At 39.6% G+C, this 23,355-nt stretch overlaps 1 protein-coding gene across 4 annotated transcripts in view; it reads right to left on the reverse strand.

Moving 5' to 3' along the window:
- Positions 1 to 2,635: 2,635 nt before the first annotated feature.
- The window catches only part of SLAIN2 (SLAIN motif family member 2), a 34,386-nt gene continuing 13,666 nt past the window's right edge, over positions 2,636 to 23,355 (reverse strand). Inside the window, exons 5-9 of one of the 4 annotated variants that reach the window (XM_081208885.1) lie at positions 21,505 to 21,864; positions 15,600 to 15,737; positions 10,345 to 10,422; positions 6,744 to 7,059; positions 2,636 to 5,003 (exon numbers count right to left, since the gene is read on the reverse strand). In XM_081208885.1, the coding sequence (XP_081065011.1) occupies positions 4,937 to 5,003; positions 6,744 to 7,059; positions 10,345 to 10,422; positions 15,600 to 15,737; positions 21,505 to 21,864 (959 nt within the window). In that variant the 3' untranslated portion in view covers positions 2,636 to 4,936. The remainder of the gene's footprint in view (positions 5,004 to 6,743; positions 7,060 to 10,344; positions 10,423 to 15,599; positions 15,738 to 21,504; positions 21,865 to 23,355) is intronic. The other 3 variants (XM_081208887.1, XM_081208886.1, XM_081208888.1) reach the window with 3 other exon arrangements.

The following is a 23,355-nucleotide window of genomic DNA, read 5'->3' on the forward strand; positions in this document are numbered from 1 at the left end:
GAAACTAAGTACAGTGGTACCTCGGGTTACATACGCTTCAGGTTACATACGCTTCAGGTTACAGACTCTGCTAACCCAGAAATAGTGCTTCAGGTTAAGAACTTTGCTTCAGGATAAGAACAGAAATCGTGCTCTGGCGGTGCAGCGGCAGCAGGAGGCCCCATTAGCTAAAGTGGTGCTTCAGGTTAAGAACAGACCTCCAGAACGAATTAAGTACTTAACCCGAGGTACCACTGTATTGTGCCAGCAGTGTTACTACTGATTGTACATTTCCCTTCACTCAAGTTTTCCAAATAATGAAGAATCAAAAGGAGCTGCCTTTTCTAAGCAATCCTCTGGGCCAGCTATGTGGAAACACTGAAAAGTTTGACTGTTAACAAATCAACTGGATGCTGGTAATTTAACCAGAAAGCCTTTGAGTTCTAATTAACATCACTTAAAATACACCATTACAAATATTATCAGCATCTGTTTCAGTTGGATACAATCTAATTTTCACAGACACATAGTGGCTATTTCAAACAGACACTTCTAAGAGACATTAACCAATTGAGGAAAAATATTTGAATTGAAACAAGCTCTGTATAGGCAAAGGCAAATACAGCTGTTTAGGTGAATAAGGGAAGCAGATGTGAATCTGCCTGCTTAATTCTGTCATGCAACCATGTGTGGGCCTTTTTTCTTTACACAGAAAGGAAGATAAACATCGCCAGTAGATCAGTGTTTCCCAACCGGTGTTCCGCGGCACACTAGTGTGCCGTGAGACGTTGGCTGGTGTGCCGTGGGAGGGAGGCGGGCGAGTCGGGCGGTGAGAGGCGGCGGCGGCGAGGATCTGCGTCGAGCCGGGGGCGGCTCCGCGGTGGTGGTGCCGAGGTTTCTCTCTCCATTCTCCCCTCACACACACACACAGGAAATAACACAGGATCAGCTGACAGGACCCAGCCAATGGGGCGGCGGCGGGGCAGCGCGTGCAAAAGGGAGGAGCGCGAGACAGCGGACGAGGAGGCCGGCATGTCCGGGCAGCAGCAGCAACAACAGCAGCAGCAACTCCCTGCGACGGCTCCTCAAGCCCCGGGCAACCCTACTCCCTCACCGGCCTCAGCCGCCCTCCTGCTCCACCCGCCGCCGCCTCCCCTGCCGCCGCCGGCCACCTCGGCCCCGCCGCCGCCCCCTCCTCCGCCCGCTATCGCCGCCACCACCACAACAGCCGCCGCCGCCTCAGCTGCCGCCGTCCCTCAGTCCCTCGCTTTGCTGCCTCCTCCCCCCCCACCCCCAAAGCTTGGAGGTTCCCCGGCAAGGGGGAGGGGAAAAAATTGAAAACTTTCACTTTCGTACGTCCCTCCCGGCGTGACGCTGCATGCTGACGTCACGGGGCTGTAATGGTGGTGTGCCGCGAGATTTTTTTCCTCAAACAAGTGTGCCTTTGCCCAAAAAAGGTTGGGAAACACTGCAGTAGATGTTGTTCTAAAGCTATGTGTGTTCTCTTGTTAAAAGAACCATTGCCATGTAGAATTGCTTCTCCTACCCACACCTATACAGAAACACACACACACACATACACACACATATATACACACATACATACACAAAAGGCAAAGCAGCAACTTTCCCCCCAATTAAATCAGAAACAACATATACAAGTTCTTTGATGTGAATTTGCAATGCTTTTTTTTAATAAAACACAGTAAGGAGAAGACCAAAGTGGCAAGTGGGGAGGGGGATTTTAACCTACCCACTGGCAATCCCTCCTACAAAGCTATTTGGTCCTACCAGCAAAATGAACAAGCGCAACCCTGTATGCCTGTAAATTTTTACTCCTGTTTTGCTGCTTAGCCCTAAATCACAGATGTCCAATAGTAAGTACATCTCTAAAGAATGAAGATGACCAGAGTAATTAAATTAACTTCAAATGCTGAATTGTATATGCAGATTTTATTTTATTTTTTAAAAAGAGTCAAAGAATGCTGTGGTAAGAATATTTATATTTTTTCCATTTTTTTAAACTTTTTTATTAACACTTACAAAAACATTCAAACACTGAGAAAAAAATTAAATAACTTTGGAAGCAGAATTCCTTTTTCTGCCTACATACATACAACAATTCTGAGCTGTTGGCACTAAAAATAATCCACATTCATAAAACCCTTACTACTATTATCAAACATAAATTAAGAAAATCATAGGCACTAGTTTATCAAATTCATGTTTCCACACTTCTTCAATATACCCAAACCTCTAAACACATAAAGCCCTAGGATGTCCTGGTAATCAAATAAACTGGTAATGCACAAAATCTCCCCTAGTAAACTGGCAGTTTTCTTCTTTCAGGAATTTGTATTTGCTGGATTTTTATTATGATGTAGCAGCAGGATGTTTCCAGAACTTAATACACCTTCAAAATGATTGAACAGCTGAGTCTGATTTTTAAAAAGTGGTTTATAAAATAAGGCGATGCACCTTGGTTAAAAAGGTAACATCTGAATTTCTGAACAACATAAAATAAACATTTTCCTAATAAAAGCACAAATTTGAATTTCCTCACTTCTGAAGATTGCAACATCTACTTCATTAGAGCCAAGTTTGAAAAATGAAGCCCGATAGTTTTACCTAAAATATTTTGGTACCTCGCTTCCTATTCTTTTTTCTTGCTCAACATCACATGTGTTGGATTAACAGTACAACACTGTTAATCCTGCCTCAGGTTTCCCACAGGTTATGGGCTACTTTGATTTCGGAAGACACACCAGATCAGTAGATTTCATCCAGGCAGACTTTTAACTGGATGTAAAGATCAGGGGAAGTATTTTTTAATTAAAATGAATTCCACTTCCGAGACTGTGCTTATGATTCACAGTGCGTATCATTCCACCATATAAAAAAAGTAGCATTGGAAAGAATTGTGAAGAAATCTACTTAGAAGACCTGTTTAAACCGAGAATCGGAAAGAATGCCCCATCTTTTTGGGTACTTGGAGCTGTTCATAAACCTTTCTTCCCATAATGTGTCTTTAGAAATCAGCATCCTAAAAACTCCTGCAGTAGGAATCCCATGACTTAAACATGGCAAAATGAAGGGCTTCTTGTTTAACCAATAACGACTGCTCGCGGATTACGAAACTGCTGATCAGAGATCTGGTCCTATTCTGTCTTGTTCACTTATCCAATTCAAGTAAAAGTTGCATGGCTTTTAATCCACTAAACTAAGAAAACTAAAAATCCGAGGACTGTGAAATTCTAGGATGAATTACCATTTGCTGCAAAATTCAAAACACACATATTATGAGGCAGGCATGAATGAGGTTCAAAGGCAACCCACCACACATTCCAACAGAGCCTGTTGGATTCTTCAGTCATTACATAAAAAGTATCTTGGCTGCCTTGTTTTAACAAGAACTTCATGAGTGCTGCAGACTCACAGCGGATGTCATACTGAGAGACTGCCCCATCCATAGAGACATTTACAACAGACCTGCTCCCAGCTTGCTGTTTTCACATCTTCAGTCGTTCAATGCAGCAAAAAACAAAAACATTTTAAAGGTATGTATGTGTGTGAAGGGAGGGAAATAGGGTGTCAATGGCAGCAGGGTTTTGTTTTGTATTTTAACTGAGCAGGGAACCCTGCAAACAAGTAAAAATAGTGATAAGTATTGGTTAGTCTGACAGCCACTAGAGGAACTAAATATCTTGTAAACATATATGGCTGGGTTGTTTTTTTCGTTTTTTAAACTCTTACCAACAATGTAAAATACAGGTGTAAGGCAAAGTACATAGTTAAAATACTAACATGGGCAATAACTTCGGAAGAAGTATTTACAATTAAACACAAATTAGTTTAGGAAGCTAATCATTTTTTTCTTTAAAAAAAGATAAAGAAAACTCCCTCATACCATGAAACGTTACCCACATGAATATAATCATTTGGTATCAACAGTACAACTCATTTCCTTAGTATCTCTAGGGCATAAGTGCATAGTCATCTTTTCTTTATGTTAACTCTACGCATGTTCAGTTGAGTTCCAGGCTATTAAGCACTGAGGTGTGATTTAATGGACAATTTCTCCCTTTTCAAGGAAATTTCATCTGAAAAAGGACTTCTCAAAATAGTGTGAGCTGTGTTTTTCAAAATGTCGTTTGCGATAGCAAAGGCCATCTTCCTGAGCCAGGAACTGCTAAGTTTAGAAAGATTGTACAGTTGATACTAAGCCCTTTTGGCAAGCCAAATGAAACAACACAAAACCAGTTTGGGTCAAGAAATCAACATAAAAAGATGCAACCTATCCAACCCAGATATATGAGGTCTGCTGCATCTAGACTGCTCAAAAAGATAAAAACAATGACATGGCTTCCCTACCACTCCCAAATGAGACTCCAGATAAAATGGTCCTGCTGAGACTCAGCAATTTCTTCATCCAAATCTTCCACAATTGTTTAAAAGGATTTCACTACCACAGTAGCACTTGGCAAGCCGCTTCCCCCCTTTGATTAATATGTTAATGTTTACATACTACAGCTCCAGAAAATTATTTTCCTTAAATCAAATCAAGTCACGTATGGATGTTTTAGATTTTATTTTTAATTTTATTTTTACGATTTTACATGCTGTTTTTCAGGATAGATGTTTCTTTGGCATTGTGTTAGGTGTTTGCCCAGATGTTGACCACTGTATCCATGAGAGCATTTATAACAATTTTTAGGTAGCAGAGGAGAGAAAGCTCCGGAGGTGAAAAGTGATTCATGTAAAAGTGATTTGAGTGATCACCAAGTATCTGATGTTAATGTCATTAAAGTGCTGTTTTATAATCTCTGCCAGCTTGTGCTAATTAAGGACAGAGGTCTGGGGATTTGCAAACCCCCAAAGTCTTATCTGATCAGTCTGCATATTGATCTGTCATTTAGCCTGGGGAAGGAGTACCTACTGAACAATGTTGCTTTGCAATTCAGTAGCAGCCGTCCTTCCAACTCTCATCTTTCACATTGCTATAGGTTTTGGGAGCTGGCAATGTTCTGAAACACAAAAATACATTCCCACAAAAGTCTTAGACCATAATATACAAGTGCAACTGCTTCTTTAAAATTACAGTTCACTGAAGGTATTAGTACCAACTATTGTTCATTTTAAGAAGTTATCCCCAATATTAGATTAACTTTTAACAATATACGCTTGGAGTAACTAACAGTCAACTCTAACATTTAAACAGTTTTAGCATTTCAGATACATCCGGCTGGCTGCTATTGGGAGCAGATGCTGGACTAGATAAGACCTTAGCCTGATCCAGGAAGGCAATTATCATAAATACTGCCTGATCTTTTTTTCATTTCACTTTGTTCAGGTAGGTCAGGTTTCTGAAAAGACTGCTCCAATTATTTTCTCTTAAATTTAACCTAGTACCAAAATCAATCCAAACTGACCCGCCCACAAACAGCACATTCTACTGGGGCTTTTATCTTTGTGCAAGCTATCTTGAAATGAACAAGAACTGCATTAAAACACAAGAGTTCCAATGGAATGGCTTCTGGTGAGCTGCGCCCAGTGAAAATAACAAAGCATAAGCTTGGCTGTACCTCTGTATTGAAGTTAATTGTGGCAACAGCAACTTCTTTAGCTCAAAAGCCACTTACATTCAACTGAGAGAGAAGTAGTAAATGATTGGTGTTAATACTGAACTCAGTGAGGGCTAGCAAATGGGAACTGCAATAGCTCTCTGTCTGTGGAATGCTCTCCCCAGGGAAGTTCGCCTGACGCCTCCATTTATACACCTTCAGGCACCAAGCAAAAACGTTCCTTTTTAACCAGGGTTTTGGTTGACCTGATCAACATCCCATACCTTTTAAAAATGTAGCCCTTTTGGGGGGAGGTATTAGTGGGTTATTGCTTTTATTTTTATTTTATATACTGTGATCTTTTTATGTGAACCACCCTCCGGGTATAGGGCAGTATGTAAATTCAATTAATAAACTACTACTACTACTACTACTACTACTACTACTACTATGCAAAACAGAGGGTTTTCTGATCAAAAGCAAAAGGCTTCAGTTTGGATGTTCATCCAGCATTTAAAGTGGCTGAACTCCCACAGAAAAGGCAGGATTCACAGTTTGCAGGTGAATTCAACCCAGTCTTATATCTGGATTTTAGGGCCTTAGCCTTCTTTTATATAATTAAGATGGGTGCACCAGCTGAGCTGCGTGCCTTTCTGAAACCACCTGATGTTGCTACAGTGATCGCTTCCTTAGTCATCTCTTATCTTGACTTTGAAAACAGTTTGGAAAGTTCAACAAGTTCAGAATGCTGCAACTGGGCTTCTTATGGGAGTGAAATCTAATGTTCGTATTCCTCCCCTTTTGTATCACCCACATTGGCTGCCAATTCTCTTAGATTGCGAGTGCAATTCAAAGTGACGGTTTTGACCTATAAAGCTCTAAATGACTTGCAACCAGGTTACCTGAAAGATGCCTTTCCCTGGTTTTCCATAGCCCAACCCACTTCAGCCAGCATTCTGTGACCATTGAGAACGCTCATTCTCAGTCTTTAGGTCCTGTACCCCGACCCCCCAATACTCCGCAAATACCTCTATCTTGTTGGTCAGTGGTGCCCATCTGACTACATAAAAACAGCACTATGAGAACTGGGATTGCTATTAATGCACAGCACAAATGATACACTATTGGAGTTTGAGACATGCAAGCACTTCTACGGAAGACTGCTTCTGCAGTATGAAATCTTAAAATGAAAGCAAGACTCACCTGCGAACAGGCTGTGCAAGTTTGCTACGAGGCACTGGTATGCCCCCAGCGGAGGGGGCACTAGGTCTTGGCAAACCACTCCTCATCCCTGTTGTCCCTGCGGGTCTTGTAAGCGTAGCACTGTTGATGCTGCTGGCTGGGCTTGGAGAGACTGAATTGGGAGCTGCTAAAGGCCCTGGTGAAGAGCTGCTATGTGAAAGCTGGACAGCTTCTGGAACAGCAGAGCTAGGTCCATGGTTACTAAACGCTTTTACCGGCTGTCTCAGAGCCAGAGGAGATGGTGCTGCTGGGGACCGGAATTTACTGGGAGAAGGAACTGGAAAATCAGCAAAACAAGAATGTCATTTTCAATGGCGAAGAAACAACAAAATGCAGCTTAAACAATAGGCAGAAACTGTTTCAGCACCTGCAATGTACTACAGATTCACACAACACAACACAGAGGTATGGATGTTTTAGACATCTTTTTATAAGGTCAGAGTTTGTGTATAGCCTGCTACACACTCACAATGTTCTACTGAAGGAGACTGACATTTGATGTGTGGCAGTATAAAAATGGACACCTATCATCAGTTATGCTAACAGACAGAGAAATAGTTTTGTGCCTATTTTGGTCTGACCGTTTTCAACACTTTCTTTGGGGGTAGATATGTATTATGCATACAGTCCTTCTCATCCAAATTATTCATAAGATGATGTAGCAAACCTAGCAGAGTTTGTAATGCACTGCAGATTTTTTAAAAAACATGCATTTAGTATGAGAAATGCCCATTGCTACTGAATTTGTTCTGTACACTGTGAAAATACATTTATTAGGGAGTATACCATAAATATGAGGCAATGTCTGAGTGTTAAAAGCAATGGAGAAGGTTTTAATCACAGACAATATAAGATGCTATTCCTTTAAGAAATCTAGGAAGTATAACTATAGTTCACAGACAGTGTAGCTAGACCTTGTGTTTCACAGAGGTGAACTACATGCTGGAATCAATATGATGAAGGCAGGGTTTATAAATAAAAAAACAATACTACAAACTCACACTAGAAATTATTGGAATCTAAATTCACATAACCAAGTCTGAATTGCTCTTAAAGCTCTGAAAACTCCCATGACCCTCAAATTACACAGGCTACAGCATCTTTATAAAGGTGTATAGAGAATCCTTATTGGCATGTTTCTAAGGAACATTCCACAGTGGCATTATGGAACAAGACAAGCCAATGATCAGACAATGAACAAACACCCCCAGGCAGCAAAACTGAACAACTGAACAATGTTTATAACATGAGCTTTATGAATAAAACTGGAGATTTTTTTTTGGGGGGGGGAATTCTTACAGTCTCACATACCCTTTAAAATAAAACAAAAACTAGATTCCCTAGTCCTTTCTATTCAAATTATAAGAAAGACCATCCAAGCTCACTTTATACAATATTTCAGTTTCCAACACCCCACTCTGCCCACTTACTGCACACAGCTGTGAATTTTGCTGTAACAAAAGGTCCTTTACAAGAGGAAGCATGTGGCTCAAAAAAGAATTTCTTTGTTTGAGCTCCAAACCCTGACCAGCTTTATGTAATTATTAATAGACTGCCTAGTTAATTCCATTACACAGAAGCCTTTTGCTTACAAAACATCTATGAACATCCACGCTTCTAGAGAAACTATCCACACTGATACTTTTCAATATTAATGATCTCAAGGCAAAACTGAATGGTCTCCCGTATATGACATAATAATGGCCCTTCACTTAAGGCAAGCATTGCAAAAATAATAATAATGGAGGAATATGTAGTAACAAACAACAACACGTGTGTTGAGAATAAATACCTTGCGTAATCTTAGCCCTATAGGTATAATCTATCTGTGTCTACCGACCGACCCACCCAGAGTATTGATCAGCAAGCAACATCCTGATATAAGAAGGAAAGGAGAATTATAGCTTCTTGTAAATAACTGCAGTGAAGTATGCCACACAACCTAAACTTGTCATTTCCTGCTTTAAAAAGGAATTTACAGTATTCTAAAACAAATGCAAGAGATTGTTAGAGGTATTTTATAGAGCCAGAGAAGTAGCATATTGTTGAACTTAGGTGGAAGAAGACATTTAGGTTATCCATCCATTAACCATTCTAAGCAGAAAAAGGACTGGTGTTTCAGGAGTAAGGACACAGAAAGCCCTAAAGTCCAAAATAAAATTCTGAGACAAAATGTGCTTTGTGAATGATCAAATAGTCTGGACTGCTATTGAGTGTATCACAAAATATCAATAAATAATTAGAACAATGCTATGGTCCAAGAACAAAAAGAACTGAGATAATGGGCTTCAAGACCTTGCGTCTAAAGAACTCATTCTTTCAAAAAACTATTGTACCAAATCACATAAATTCTGAACTGACTAGCTTTACACTGTACCCACAAAAACTTTCTACACACCTAGTCATAGCAATATGAACATGAAGAAGCCTCTCCAAAGATAATTTGGCTAAGATTATAAACTTTTAATAGGGAGCCAAACCAAAATGACATGAATAATAGACGTAAGGCAGAATTCTTTGAAAATGCTACATGTGTATTCTGCAAATGCACTGCACTTGGCAAATGTTTCTGCTTCAAAATACTTAGAAAAAATGTTCTTTAAAATATCTCATTTAGCAATGACAAATGCAAGCTATATTTTGAAATTATGTATTATGAACCAAAGTATTAAGCAGTTTTAAATTATGTGTGCTGATTTTATACAAAGAATATTGAAGTTAAGGGCAACACAATGGGATAGATAATCTGCCTAAGTCTAAACCAACAGCTCCACCTTCAACCAGGAGCAGTTGTTAATTTCTGAAAAGTATCCAAGTTTTCCAGGCTTGAAGAATTTGGTTCAGCTATCCCAAGCAGGCTACTAAGAAGAGTGAATAAAAATGACAACTAAGGACCCAATAATTAAAGGTCTATCTGGAGAGTGTTAGGCAACCTTAGAACTGTTCTGAATATGCCTACTACTTTAAAATAAAGAAGAAGGCAAGTTGAATTAAATAGCTGTTCTCTTTAGAATTTAGCTTAGCACTAACTTTTCTTGAATTGTAAAACCATTAAGAGGTAAGAGTAATCAATGAGTTCTTTAAAATCATACCCAGTCTTTTTGAGAACTCCAAGACAGTGGGCAGTGCTATTGCCCAAAACAAAGGTATAGGCACCATCTCTAAACCTAGAAAACATGAGTTTGCCCCAACTTAATATAAACTACTCTTATTCTTCTAAAGCAGAACATAGGATAAATTCTAACACAACTGATTATTTTATCAGTTAAGGTATTTAAGCAATCTTAAAGCAGTGCTGATAATAAGTTTTAAGATCAAAGCTTGCTAAAACTTAGCATTTATTTTCATAAGAAGCATATGAAGGAAGATCACAACAGTCAACAGCTAGCCAATAGTCAATGCTGAAATGTTCTATAAAGGAGCATTTATGCCATTACATTCACCAATAAAAGCACTTGCTGTTAGACTCCAGTTGCATTATTTCAACTGCATAAGTCTAAGCACAAGGGAACAATTTTCTGAATTTAACTGGATTTCATTAAATGGCTGTAAGCTAATTTACCTCCTTTGGTAGCTGGAGTAGGAAGTAGCTGTTTGGTTTTGAAGGCAACACGGGGCATTTTTTTCTGCCTTTGCAGAGCTGTTGAAACAAAGACATGTCATATCTGTCTAAAGAGAGAAGATAATGAATTCAAAGTTCACTTAAGATTTTAGGACCTTATCTACCTAGGAAAAATCAGGAAGCAAAAAAAGCATAACAGTTTTCAAAAGCTGTTACGGCTCCAGTAGTAGTAGTAGTAGTAGTGGAGGAGGAGTGCTTTGCTTTGCTTTACAGAAGTGATGCTGACCACACTAAGAAGGATTGCAAAGGTAAATGTCAGGTGCTTCATGGTACAAACTGTGTTAAGCGTTTTAGCAGGCAAAGAGTTTCTTGCAGGCCAAAGCCCAAGGAGGCAAAAATAATCCACACGCCCAGAAGTGAAAACAAACCACCAGCCAGACATGCCACAGCCAAATCAGTGCAAGGTTTAGTTCAGAACACAACGGTCACATTTAACTCAACAAAAGACACAAAATTTCAGCTCCAAATAGTCAATTCAGGAACATAGCTTCTTTTTTCTGAAGTTGAAGAAAATGTGTCATAATGTGTATGTACATATATATATATGCATATTTATACACAGGAATTCACACAAGACTGATCGCTTATTGAAGCTGGTATTTCTGCTTTAATCAAAAACTGTAATTCTGACCTATAAAGAAGAGTCAGGAACAAGCTCAAACAACAAAATGTCAACTAAAGACAGCTGCTGTATCTAAGAGGTCTCTTGTAAGCTAATGCCTGCCATAGATAGAGAGAACCATATAGGCAAATCAATGCTTGAAAAGCATTCAAGTATGGCTGAGAATTCAACACAATATGGTGGTCCACTGCAACTGTCATCCTCAGACACAGTTCTAACTTAAGTCAAAACAAATATATATATTTATTAGTCACATATACATTAAAGAAACTTAAGTGACTTGAGGGAAAGAAACATGGAGCTCAGCCAAGCCTTCCCCATCTTTCTTGTGTGTGAAATATTTCATAGGATCAGTGTTGCACTTGGCAATTGCTAATCCAGGTTAAAACAAAATGAGATAGACCTTAAAATCGCTTGGATTTTAAGGATCCTGATTAAAGCCAGGTTCTCAGCAGTTTACTAGCACACTGAGTTTTGTTTTAACTCAGCTTGGCAAATAACAAAACTCAGATAGATGAAGACAAAGGGGGGGGGGGAATCATGTAAGAATTGAGGCACTGCAGAATAATTTAGATCCTGTAGCCTTCTCCTTAAACGCAGATCAAGTCAAAAGCAGGCTTCTCAAGAACCTGCCCCGCACTTCTCTAGGTTTAGGACTATGCTGAGCAACATGGCATTGAGAACTAGAATGAGAATTATCTAGATGAAAGTGTAACTGAGGAAACGGTGTTCTACTACTGCTACATTGAATTGTTAATACACACTTATTTGTCCTTGATTCCCCACCTCCCTTCCCTTCAGCAAGGAGAAATGCGTTCTTTTTGCTTTGGATAAATGGATGTGCCCACTTTTTCTGACGGTACAAACTTAAGCATGGCTATTCAGAAGTCAATTCTGTGGGGAGGAATTGAATGTTGCACTGTTTCAAATGTTCCACCAGCGTAAGCATTTCTGCTCGCCCGATGGAACAATCTCTCTTCTCCTTCCCCCCACGCACTGTTTTCTCCTGAACTCCCCTTACAGAGCCAAGGGGGGTTGTATTTATGATTCCACTATTAAGCCACATATATAAATCTAATAAACAACAACAATAACGCCATTAAAAAGTGTGGCTTACTTGAAAAAAAATAATCTTATGGACTGAAAAAAACTATTTAAATATAAATATTAGTTCTTACAAATATAGTCCAGCCCACAACCTTCTATAGCGGATAGACAGACATGTAGGATATACAGTTTGCTTTAATGCTGTATAAAAAGCCATGGGTATGTTACCCAACCAACACTTTCTCTGACAAGTAACATCAAAATACAGTTTCAAATCAACTGTTTACTCATGGCAAGAAATGCCTTGCTAAACAATGCCAGAAAAAGGCCACCTAGTATCTGCCTTCAGTGTTGGAGAGAGAAGCATTTAGGAATCTTACAAAAAAGGTATGTCTTTTTTAGAAAGAGACATCTTGTGACCATTCATTCCATAGACTGCATTAATATATGCTTCCTCTGTATATTCTAAACCTACTGAGAGTTTAATTGGATGATCCCAGTTCTAATGTTCAAGATAATTTCTCTTTTCACACACATGCTGCTCCATACTTGTTCCAGCCCCCAATTATCATTGCCACACGTTTTCTGTGGCATTTCTAGAATTAAGATATCCTTCTGGAGACTGAGTGACCAGTGACCAGAATAAGACACAGTGTTTCAAATACTGGTGCACTCCCAACTTGTACAGCTATTTTATTTCCAACCCTTTAGAGATTCCTAACCTTGAATTTGCCACACCTCCTTGAGCTTTCTATTTTAACTTCACAGTCTGTTTCCCAGGTAGTTGGAATCAATTCAATGTATACGTCAAGTTATAATTAAAAGCCGCTTTGCGCATGATCAAACACCTGCCACTGTTCTGCTAACTAATTCAGTTGTAGAGTTCCACAGAATCTGCTTAAGCGTTTACCATTTGAAATAGCTTGGCGTAATATGCAAAATGTCCAAATAAGTTTGGAACAAGTTAAATACTACTGACCACAATATAAACACTTTGTTTTACACTGGCAGCTTTCCAATTCTTTGGAAAGGAGGGTGATTTTAGTAGCGAGTTGTGCATTGTAATTAATAAATCAGAAATTTAACGTTTTGTGTCTAAGAACTTACATATGAATGTCACTCTGCTATGGTGGCATTTCCTGCGCATGACTTATGTCTTCAGCAATACATTTGTTGATAAAGTTGCTCACATTGATTCCACTGTATCAGTCAATAGCTAAATTAACACCTTTTTCATTCTACAATTTGTTTGGTAGAAGACTGCAAAATTTGCCTTCTCTGTTACTTGTTTAAAATAAGGTTTCAGAATAAACCACACTTAAGAAAATGGAACCATAAGGAGGTTATTAACTTGTACGAGAGGTATAGAATGTTCAGGTGACCATTTTTCATGAGCTAGAACAAGCCTTGAACAGGACGAAAAATAAAGCCAAACAAATCCAAAATTTCAACTTACATTTGCAAAGGTTTGAAATAATTTTCATCAAGACTTCTACAGGTATGTTAATGAAATATATTTATGTTTATACAAACTTAAACTACACTGATACACTGCCGACATACTTTTCATTACCACCACCCATATGTTAGGTATTGCAGCTTGTGAAAATATAAATTAGGGAGTGAACTAGAAGCAAGAAAAGGCAGAAATTAAAGCAACCCTCCCAAGTTAAGCTCATGCAGTACAACAACCTGAGGAAAGAGTGAGAAGACCACTGCAAGTGTACAGTAGTATTTTGCAAAAATAAGCAAATAAAAACCAGTAAATACAGGAAAACCCTAAAGAGCAGAACCTCCATATGCAAAATTATATATACACAGGGATACAGAACCTGTGTCCCTACAGATGTTGGACTCCTATAAATACCAGCCACAAGGTCAACTAGCAGGTACCCCATCCCTTATCAACACAAAAAACGGTAAGCGACATGCTGTTTTTTAAAAAAACAGAGAAGCTCCCATTAACACTTAGAGAAGTTTCCATTGTGATCAAAATAAAAGCTTTTGGGAGCATTTTTCATGAGGACTAGGGAGGGTGATTAAGCTCCCTCTCTCTACCAACCATAGGCCAAATACTGACTAGGCCACCAGAGTGGTTGCTAACTGCAGTTAAACAAAGGTACACACAATGTTAAACCATGTATTTGTGTGTAATTTGGCTATAGGCTTCCACAAAAGCATTTGTTAGTTTTTCAAAAGGGAAGGAGAATGCAAATTTCAGTCCCAAAAGAGGAAAGCACTGCCTACATTATTTTTGCACGATAGGGACCAGATTCATATCCTTCCTTACAAACAAGGAAATTATGATCAGGAATTGAAAAATCAGATCTCCATTTATATAGGCACACCTTTCAAACAAGTTCCATTAAGGGAGAGGCTGATTCTTTGGCAACATGGATGTGTAAACACTTACTCCTCAACTTCTATTAATAAAAGAACCTGTTCATACAAGAGCTTTTTACTCTTTGATCCCATAGTTCTATTACTATACTCAGGTTATTGCATTATGTATAGTAATTTACAATTTGTCATTTGCAGAAAGGAGTGCCAACTTTGTTCAAAAGGACATTTTCCTCTGGTGAATATTTTTATATTTTCTACACAAAATTATTGTTTCAAAACAATTCAGGAGACAAGCTTATAGCTATAAAAGTGTACGCCTCTGCAAATGTTTATGTATGCAGCTGATCCGAGTAATTCCGTTATGAATACTGAAAAGTGAAAATAACAATATGAAAATGCAATCTTTCTTTTAAAATTTATAATGCATCTTTCAGGCTGGCAGGCACTTTCGAGTTTGATGTCATAATTTTCAGTCATTCATCTGTTGGAGGTAACAGAAATCCTGACTCTCATTTCATATTCACTTCAACTGCTTGATACTCACTGAAATTTGTACCAAGGCAAAATGGCAAAAGATGGAAATGGGACCGTTAGTACACTTTTTACTACCACCCTACGGGAATCAAAAGCGTGTAGCTGCAAATTTCAACACAGCTAGGGGCAATTCAGAAGACTTTATAATCCCTTGCTTAGGGATGTTACATGATAATGAATGCAAGCTAAATATAAAAAATGCAAGTTACACTTGATTAGCAAATCGTAAGAGTTAGAAGGCATCCTGAGGGTCATCTAGTTCAACTCCCAGCAATGCAGGAATTCTGAACACAGCCGTCCCCGGGTGGGCTTGAACCACCAAGACCCACTGACCCACTGCACCACAGAGACCAAGCTTATGGAATGTTCAAGATAGATCGTTGTAGAAAAGGCTTCCTATTCAGGACAGCAGACATTAAGGAAACCATCAATATTGAGAAGTTATGTGGGATGGCAATGTACACATACTTCATTGTTAAGTACTGTACTCTGAAATGCTCGTTTGCCCAACATACATCAGATCTGACCAAGCTTGCATTATCTGCATGAAATGTCTAATCCCTTTACCATGAAACTGTAAACACGCTGCTAATTGTTTTCAGCCGACGCTCAGAAGCTGTGTTTACAGCATCACTGTAAAGATACTTACTGGCTGAGGGTTGAGGTTGAATACGAGATATTCCTCCATTTGGCACTTGAAAGTTTGAGTCACTTCTACTGTTTTTCACAGACTCAACTTGGATGTTAGATGTCCTGGACAGGTTTGGAAGACTACGCCTTAGTTTCTCTGTATTAAGGAAAGATAACAAGAACACCACAACATACCAACTGATGCAGGAGACTGAAAATTCATGGCAACCTGAAACCCGAAGGACGAGAGGGGGCAAAGTTTGCTACAAAATCTGCATAAAACAAATGGTATCTGCCTAATGTTACATTATCAAAATGACAACTACGAAATTTTAAATCTAGTAAGACATAAAATTACTAGATTTAAAAAATGTAAAAAGAGAAAGAGACAGAGATGGAGAAAGCAAGTACAATTTGTCTATTTTTTTCACCCAGAGCAAAACTTACTTAACCGTTGCTGTCTGGTAGGAGGGGTTAGGATTTAAGGTATAGAAGTAAGAAAACTGCTGGTCTACTCCATTCTAATATCTCAACATAACCATGGTGAGCAAATGTGTACCAAGAAAGCCCAAAACACATACGGTAGTATGCATACAGACTCCCTGTAGATAGGTCAGGGCCTGCCCTTTCATCTTCTCCCCACCATCATTTGCTCATGACAGTTATTTCATGAGAATACGACCAATGAAAGGAGAGACAAGGAAAGAAATATGTCTGACAAAGAATATCTTTTTGCACATAAAACATATGTCACTGTTGTTTTGGGAAAGTAAACAAACATTTTATCTATCTATCTATCTATCTATCTATCTATCTATCTGATTTATACTCTGCTTTTTGAAGAAATATTCCACAAAGTGGCTTACAATATTTAAAAATACAATGCATCTTGCTTTATCAGCTAAATGGGACTTCACTGGAAAATTTCAGGTTTTACAAGTCCCACCATGCAGAGATATCACTAATATTCACCTTCACGATGGCATAAAACTATTTAAGCACCACATTAAAATTATGAGAGAGGTTCTACTGTCCTCAAATCAGAGTTCAGACATGAAGAATCCAATAAATTAACATTATTTTAGTTTCAACTTAACATAGACGTTTAAGTCTTTGCTCGTGCTAATCAACTTTATGGTTGTATCTAATCAACCTGCACTTTTATTCTTCATGATATTTACTGTTAACATTTAGGTAAGATTCACATTTGAAAAGACCAGTTTCAACAAGCATAGTTATATTCTTTTCTGACTTTTTCCTAAAAGGAAACATGCTTTCAAAACAACAGCGCATATTGGGTTTATAGTTACAGGTAGGTAGCCGTGTTGGTCTGCTGTAGTCGAAACAAAATTAAAAATTCCTTCTAGTAGCACCTTAGAGACCAACTAAGTTAGTTATTGGTAAGAAGTGTGCATGCACACGAAAGCTCATACCAATAACTAACTTAGTTGTTCTCTACAGTGCTACTGGAAAGATTTTTAAAATATTGGTTTATGTTAACTTTTGCTTTCTCTAAAAGGCAGATTCTTCTAATTGTTGTTGTGGTTGTTTTACATTAAAATGAACAGTGCACAACTATATCCCTATGTCTGAAAATTCTTGGAAAGTAAATTGAAGTGCAAACTTGAATATGTAGAATAGTCTCTGGCCATGTGCTGAATTGGTCATCAGAACATTGAAAAAGTCAACCGTTACTGGCCAACTAAGTAAAATAAAGCCATGGAATTAGACGTAAGACTGTGGGCAGACATAACATTCAACAACTTCCTTGAATGACCTCTTAAATTTAACAGACTTGGAAATAAAGAAGTCAAGCACCCTTGGCTGCTTTGGAGGCATGTCTGTCTCCTTACGATTTACATCATTCAAATACATTTGATTCCACAAGTTTTCATGTGTGGCACACCCATTTCCCATCTACTTTGTGGGATTTCTTTAAGACAGATAGCAAAATTTCTTGTTGGTTGTTGGTGTGTCCCTGCTTTTGAGGGCAATATAGGAGAAACAAATGGAAAAGTTCAAAAGCAAGAAAAATAATGCAAGTTAGGGGGAAAGAAAAGATTAGCAGGACCGTTCAAAGAAGCTTGGTTCATCCTGTCCAAAAACTATACCAGAAATAGATTTCAGAAGCTTCATTTATTTGCCTAACATATATATAAGTAAATTCCACCCCTGCAGATGGACTCCCACCACATGCAGTTGTACTGTTATAGTGTAGGAAAGAACTGGACAGGATCCCTTGCCACACAAGCTATAGCCTTTTACAGCAGCAGCGAACTATCAGAGAAATGTGAGGCAGCATCACCATGGACACTCTGACATCTCTATGGACAGACAACTGTAGCAGCACTCAGCTTTTCCCTAGCTCCCAAGTCCACTACTGTAGAAAGCAGACGAGGGCCCTTAACTCAGCATTGAGAACATTAGGCATTTCTTGAACCAAAGTAAAAAATGTAGCAGCAACATGCATTTTCATTTGTACCGAGGAAACGCACTGTCTAGCCAGACTTGGGAGAAGGAAACAGACTATTGTCTGAACCAGATTTCAGAATTGTCTGTTTCTTTCAACCAGCAGCATGGTGCATGGGTATATGCGCATGCAAGAAAGCATGGGATATGCTAGGAGAACGTGAAAAGAAATGAGGGAAAGCTTTGTTTTTTCCAGCCACGCTATTACTTTTGCTATATCAGGAGTGTCAAGCGCCACAAGGTGCAACAAGCAAACATGGCACTGACCACATGCTTTGATGAACTCTGCAGAACAGGAATACAATTATCTGTCTCCCCTCCCCGTTCAACACATCACAACCTGATCTTGGGCCTCAGCACCAGTGCTGATACTCACCTTTCTAGAGTCCATCTCAGTTTTCTTTCTGGCTTCCTATTCTACCCACCCTGAACAGTCAATAGCAGGCAGCACATTTGATAATGATTGCAAAAGGATGAAGTAGAATCTCAGTGCAGAAAGTGGAATAGAAACCTTCTCCAGAAGCTGGAGACTTTAACCAGTATGTGCAAGGAAAAGGTTAGCAAGGTGCCAGTGTCAAAGCACACCCCTCCCCTCTGAGAATTGTAAATTCTTTTCTACTGGACTTCTGCAAGAGGACTTCTGTTACATTTTATAAAGTTGACCCATTCTGGGCTTAGAGCATGTGCAGGAGATAGTGGCAAATCCTGTTTAGACAGATACCACAGGGAGAGAACATGTGTATTGTGAGCAATAATGTTTCTATATTTTATAACCTTAAAGCTTTGGGGGAAAGGTACCATCTGTACATAACCACAGGACCAAATAATCTTTTGATTATTGAAAGAAAAAACAAATGGCCGATAACTAATGGGCATGGGTAAAGGTGCTGGGAGGACAAGACAAAATACCCCACCTGTCTTCACCAGGCCTCAATTTCTAAGGCTGTCCCCTGAACATAGGCCCTAAAGAACATGCAATTCAGCTATGGCAGCATTAGCAAGGATTGTGATGCAGAGGATGTACAGAACTCAAAGCTTTAAAAACAAGGAACTGAAGGGAGTGAACAGGAACATGGAAGCTTTAAAGAGCTGTGTTAATGGATCCATTTACAGGCAAACGTACTATATAGTGAACTGGTCTTACCCCTCCCCTTCTACAAAGCAGAGTTTGCAATGCACGATATCTGAAGGCATGCCTCGAGATATCGAAAGCAATTGAAAAGCTGAGGAACAGGAACATCCAACAACAACAGAAAAATAACACTGCCAAATATTGTTTGTGGAATCTCCTAGCACAGGCTCAGGGTAGAGCTCTCCGTAATAAGTGAGAAGCCAAGCTGAGTGATCATCAAGCAAGTGCCGGTTCTACATACCTCGTCAAACTCCATTCAAAATGGTAACATCCTTTAAAATGGAAATGCTGACGCAACAAACTTCTTGGCGACCTATTTCTTCTGTAATGAACTTATGGGTTGGGGAACATACACAGACAGCTCTATCTAACCAATATTTATTTTATTGTGTCCTTTGGAGAAAATGACTTGAGAAACTTTGTTACTAGAAAAATGTCAGGAATGTGTGTTTTTTTAGAATCTTATTATTGTATTTTGTAAAACCGACCATACTAGAATGCGCATGTTCCTCCCGCAAGTTTAACTTCTACATTTCCAGATGTTAGAAACAGAGTTTTAAAGAATCAAATTAAGCTGCCTTATTTAAATCCTCATGCAATGTTTCCCATATGTTAGATCAGCCAAAAGCCAAGCATACGTTGAACTTGTTGCTTTAATTCAAGGATGGGGAACCTCAGGGCCAGGACACTCTCAGGAGTGCCAAACCCTTCACTGGCCCTGTTTTGCATCCTCCTTGAATGTTTGTGCCTTGCTAGAAGGTATCCTTGAACTCTAATAATGAATCCTGCTTGTCTGGATGGAGTCCAGAGAGGGAAGTGTGTGTAAACAAGCCTATTGTATAAAGGTAAAAATAGTATTTATTACTCTACCCACTTGGGCTTCTATCCCCACCCACAGTCATGTGGCCTAGAAGATTACAGCCTCTAGGCAGACAATGGTTCACCATCCCTGCTTGAAAATATATACTTTTCTTTCGTATGTTCTAATACTAAACTGTAGTTTAGTATTAACTACGGTTTAATGTAATTAAAAGGGAAGCGGGTGGCGCTGTGGGTTAAACCACAGAGCCTAGGACTTGCTGATCAGAAGGTCGGCGGTTTGAATCCCCGTGACAGGGTGAGTTCCCATTGCTTGGTCCCTGCTCCTGCCAACCTAGCAGTTCGAAAGCACGTCAAAGTGCAAGTAGATAAATAGGTACCACTCCGGTGGGAAGGTAAACGGCGTTTCCGTGCGCTGCTCTGGTTCGCCAGAAGCGGCTTAGTCATGCTGGCCACATGACCCAGAAGCTGTACGCCGGCTCCCTCGGCCAATAAAGCGAGATGAGCGCTGCAACCCCAGAGTCGGCCACGACTGCATCTAATGGTCAGGGGTCCCTTTACCTTTAACGTACTTAAGCACCTTGCTCCTCTCCTACTCCTGACTGTGCAGCGGGAGGGGAGAAAACAAGCCCAGATCTGGATTGTCTTGATGTGAACCTGGGCTTGTGATTTGTTTTGTCCACATAAACCATAAACAGTAAGCCAAGAACAAACCTTGGCTTCATTTTGCGGTTTTGTTTACAGAAGAAAAAACAGTCCAGTTTTGCATGTCACAACAAGCCAAAATGTCTTGCTTCAAGCTCGTTTCCTTCCATGCATGGCACTGTCAAAAGCAAGAGAGAAGCAAGTACTTCTGTGCATTAAACCAAAGTTTATTTTAAAAGGTGGTTTCATGTTGAGGGTGGACCAGGCTAATGACTGAATGCAAGGGGCAGGTCCTTTTCAGATCTGACACAAATCCTGTAGTATTCCTTCCATAGGTAAGCCTAGCTAGGTCTCATTCTGTCATCTAGTTTGAAAACAGCATTTTAGGGAAGCATTTGTGTGTGTTTTTCTTTGCTAAAGCATTCCAAGCCAAACTTTCTATTTATCTGTCATTCTGTTGCTTGTTTTTGTCTTTTATCACATTAACCGTGCTTATTTTGCCGTTTTATGTCTAGTAAATATTTTATATTTGCATTGGTTTTGTGTCACTCTTCTTCTAGATATTCTGCCTATCTTATAAACTGCACAGCACTAGAGAAATTTGAAAACTAAGCAGTCACAGAATGACAATAATCTATATCTACCTGAAACTCAATTAGCTCAATTACTTTCTAAGCTTATTGATTTCTAGTCGTCCTAATGAAAAGAAAGGTCAAGATGCTTATTCTACATGTTCTTGCATGATTCTCAGCAGATTCAGCAGAAACGCCACACCATTTAGTTGGTTTTAAATACTACCTACTGAGCAAGGTATTTCCTAGGGCGCTCAACACACAAAATTCGAGACCAAGCCCTTTACCTTCGTTTTTGACATTGCTAGTCTGTAAATCTGTGGGATGGCCTTGAAGTGAAAGACGAGGCTGCTGCAAACGGGTAATCATAGGCTGAGGTGACACTCTGCTGTACTCCATCCCTCTGGCAGGTGATCGAGAGCGAGGAGAATTCCGTGGGGACTGCTTTGGTGAAGGCCGCGGTGAATTGCGTGGTGATGGAGAGAACCGGTTAACAGCTGGGTGTACCGCATGATGGCAGCTGTCTTCTTCATCTTCTAAGCTCTGCGCATCAAGTTCCTGGTCGCTAAATGTACCTCGCCTCATAGAACTGCACGACGAGCCGGAACTACGCCGAGAAGCAGTAGCTGCATATTCTTGCCGGAGACCTAACAACAGTAAGGACATTGTCTGAACTCAAGTTCTATTTGCTTGTCCGATCCCATTTGATTCTAAAGTCACTCTAAGTTAGTACAGTGGTACCTCGGGTTACATGCGCTTCAGGTTACACACTCCGCTAACCCAGAAATAGTGCTTCAGGTTAAGAACTTTGCTTCAGGATGAGAACAGAAATCGTGTTCCGGTGGCGCGGCAGCAGCGGGAGGCCCCATTAGCTAAAGTGGTGCTTCAGGTTAGGAATAGTTTCAGGTTAAGAACGGACCTCCGGAACGAATTAAGTTCTTAACCCGAGGTTCCACTGTATAAACAAAGAGCTTCTCTTCCTCAAAGGAAGGTGGGCATCTAACTTGGAAATTATTTATTTTAAAATTTTATTTCCTGCTTTTCTCCATAAAAGAAACCAAAAGCTGCTTACAAAAAATAAAATAAAAAATACCACAAGGACAGTTCAAACAACAAAACAAAACTGTTCAAATAACTAACATCAGTTTTCATTACTGACACTAAGAGTAATGTAAAACAATTCAGGATAAAACCAGGAGTAAGTAGTTTAACCCAAATTAAAAACTCAGTAAAATAAAAAGGCCTTCTTAGCTCACATGATTTAAAAGAAAGGGACAACTGAAACTGGATTTTGTCCAAAAATGAACTGGAAACCAGTGCAGTTGAAACAAAACTGGGGTGATATGATAAGATAAATCAGATTCAGAAATTAATCTGGCCACCATATTTTGCATGACCTAATATTTCCTAATTATTTGCACAAGAAGCCCTATGTAATGTGTGTTACAATAGTCCAATTTGGATGTGACCAGGGCATGCATGTCAGTGGCTGGAAGACAGGTGGATCAGTCAAGAATAATTCAGACTGCTGAAGGGAGGAGTAGGAAATTGGATCTGGCCAGTGGGCCAATCCTGCATTCTTCCACCCTTGGTAGGCCATTTTAACACTGTTACTATACCATCAAGTGACCCATCTTTCCTTTGTAGCACAACAAGCTGTGCCAGAAAGAAAAATTAAAACCAAGATGTTTCCGACAATTAGCTCTGACTTCAAGCTCTGCTTTTCTGCTGTGATTGGCTGGCTGTGGACTCCAAAGCCAGCTGATCTCAGCAAAAAAGTGGAACTTTAAGTCCGTACATATCTGTGGGAAAGTGCTGACTTCAAGCTCTGCTTTCTGCTGGGATCAGGTGTGCTACAGAGTTCTCAGGGAATACAGCAAATCTCAGTGTGTTTGAAATCAGCACCTATCAGCTTATTAGCAAAGGAGATTTGCTGTCAATACAAATGCACAATCAGGAGTGCACTTTAAGGCTCCCGGTTATGCACTGGCAGATTCAACTCCATCTGCCCCTTTGGGTATTCTACCTTTCCTGCCATGATAGATGTCTCTTTCAAAGGATCTGCCCCACCTTCAGAGATTCCTTGCTTTAAAAAATGCAGTTAGGAACCATTCTTGCATCAGTGGAAAGCCCATCAC

Source organism: Podarcis bocagei (genome assembly GCF_964188305.1).
Source record: "Podarcis bocagei genome assembly, chromosome: 9".
Classification (NCBI taxonomy): Eukaryota; Metazoa; Chordata; class Lepidosauria; order Squamata; family Lacertidae; genus Podarcis; species Podarcis bocagei.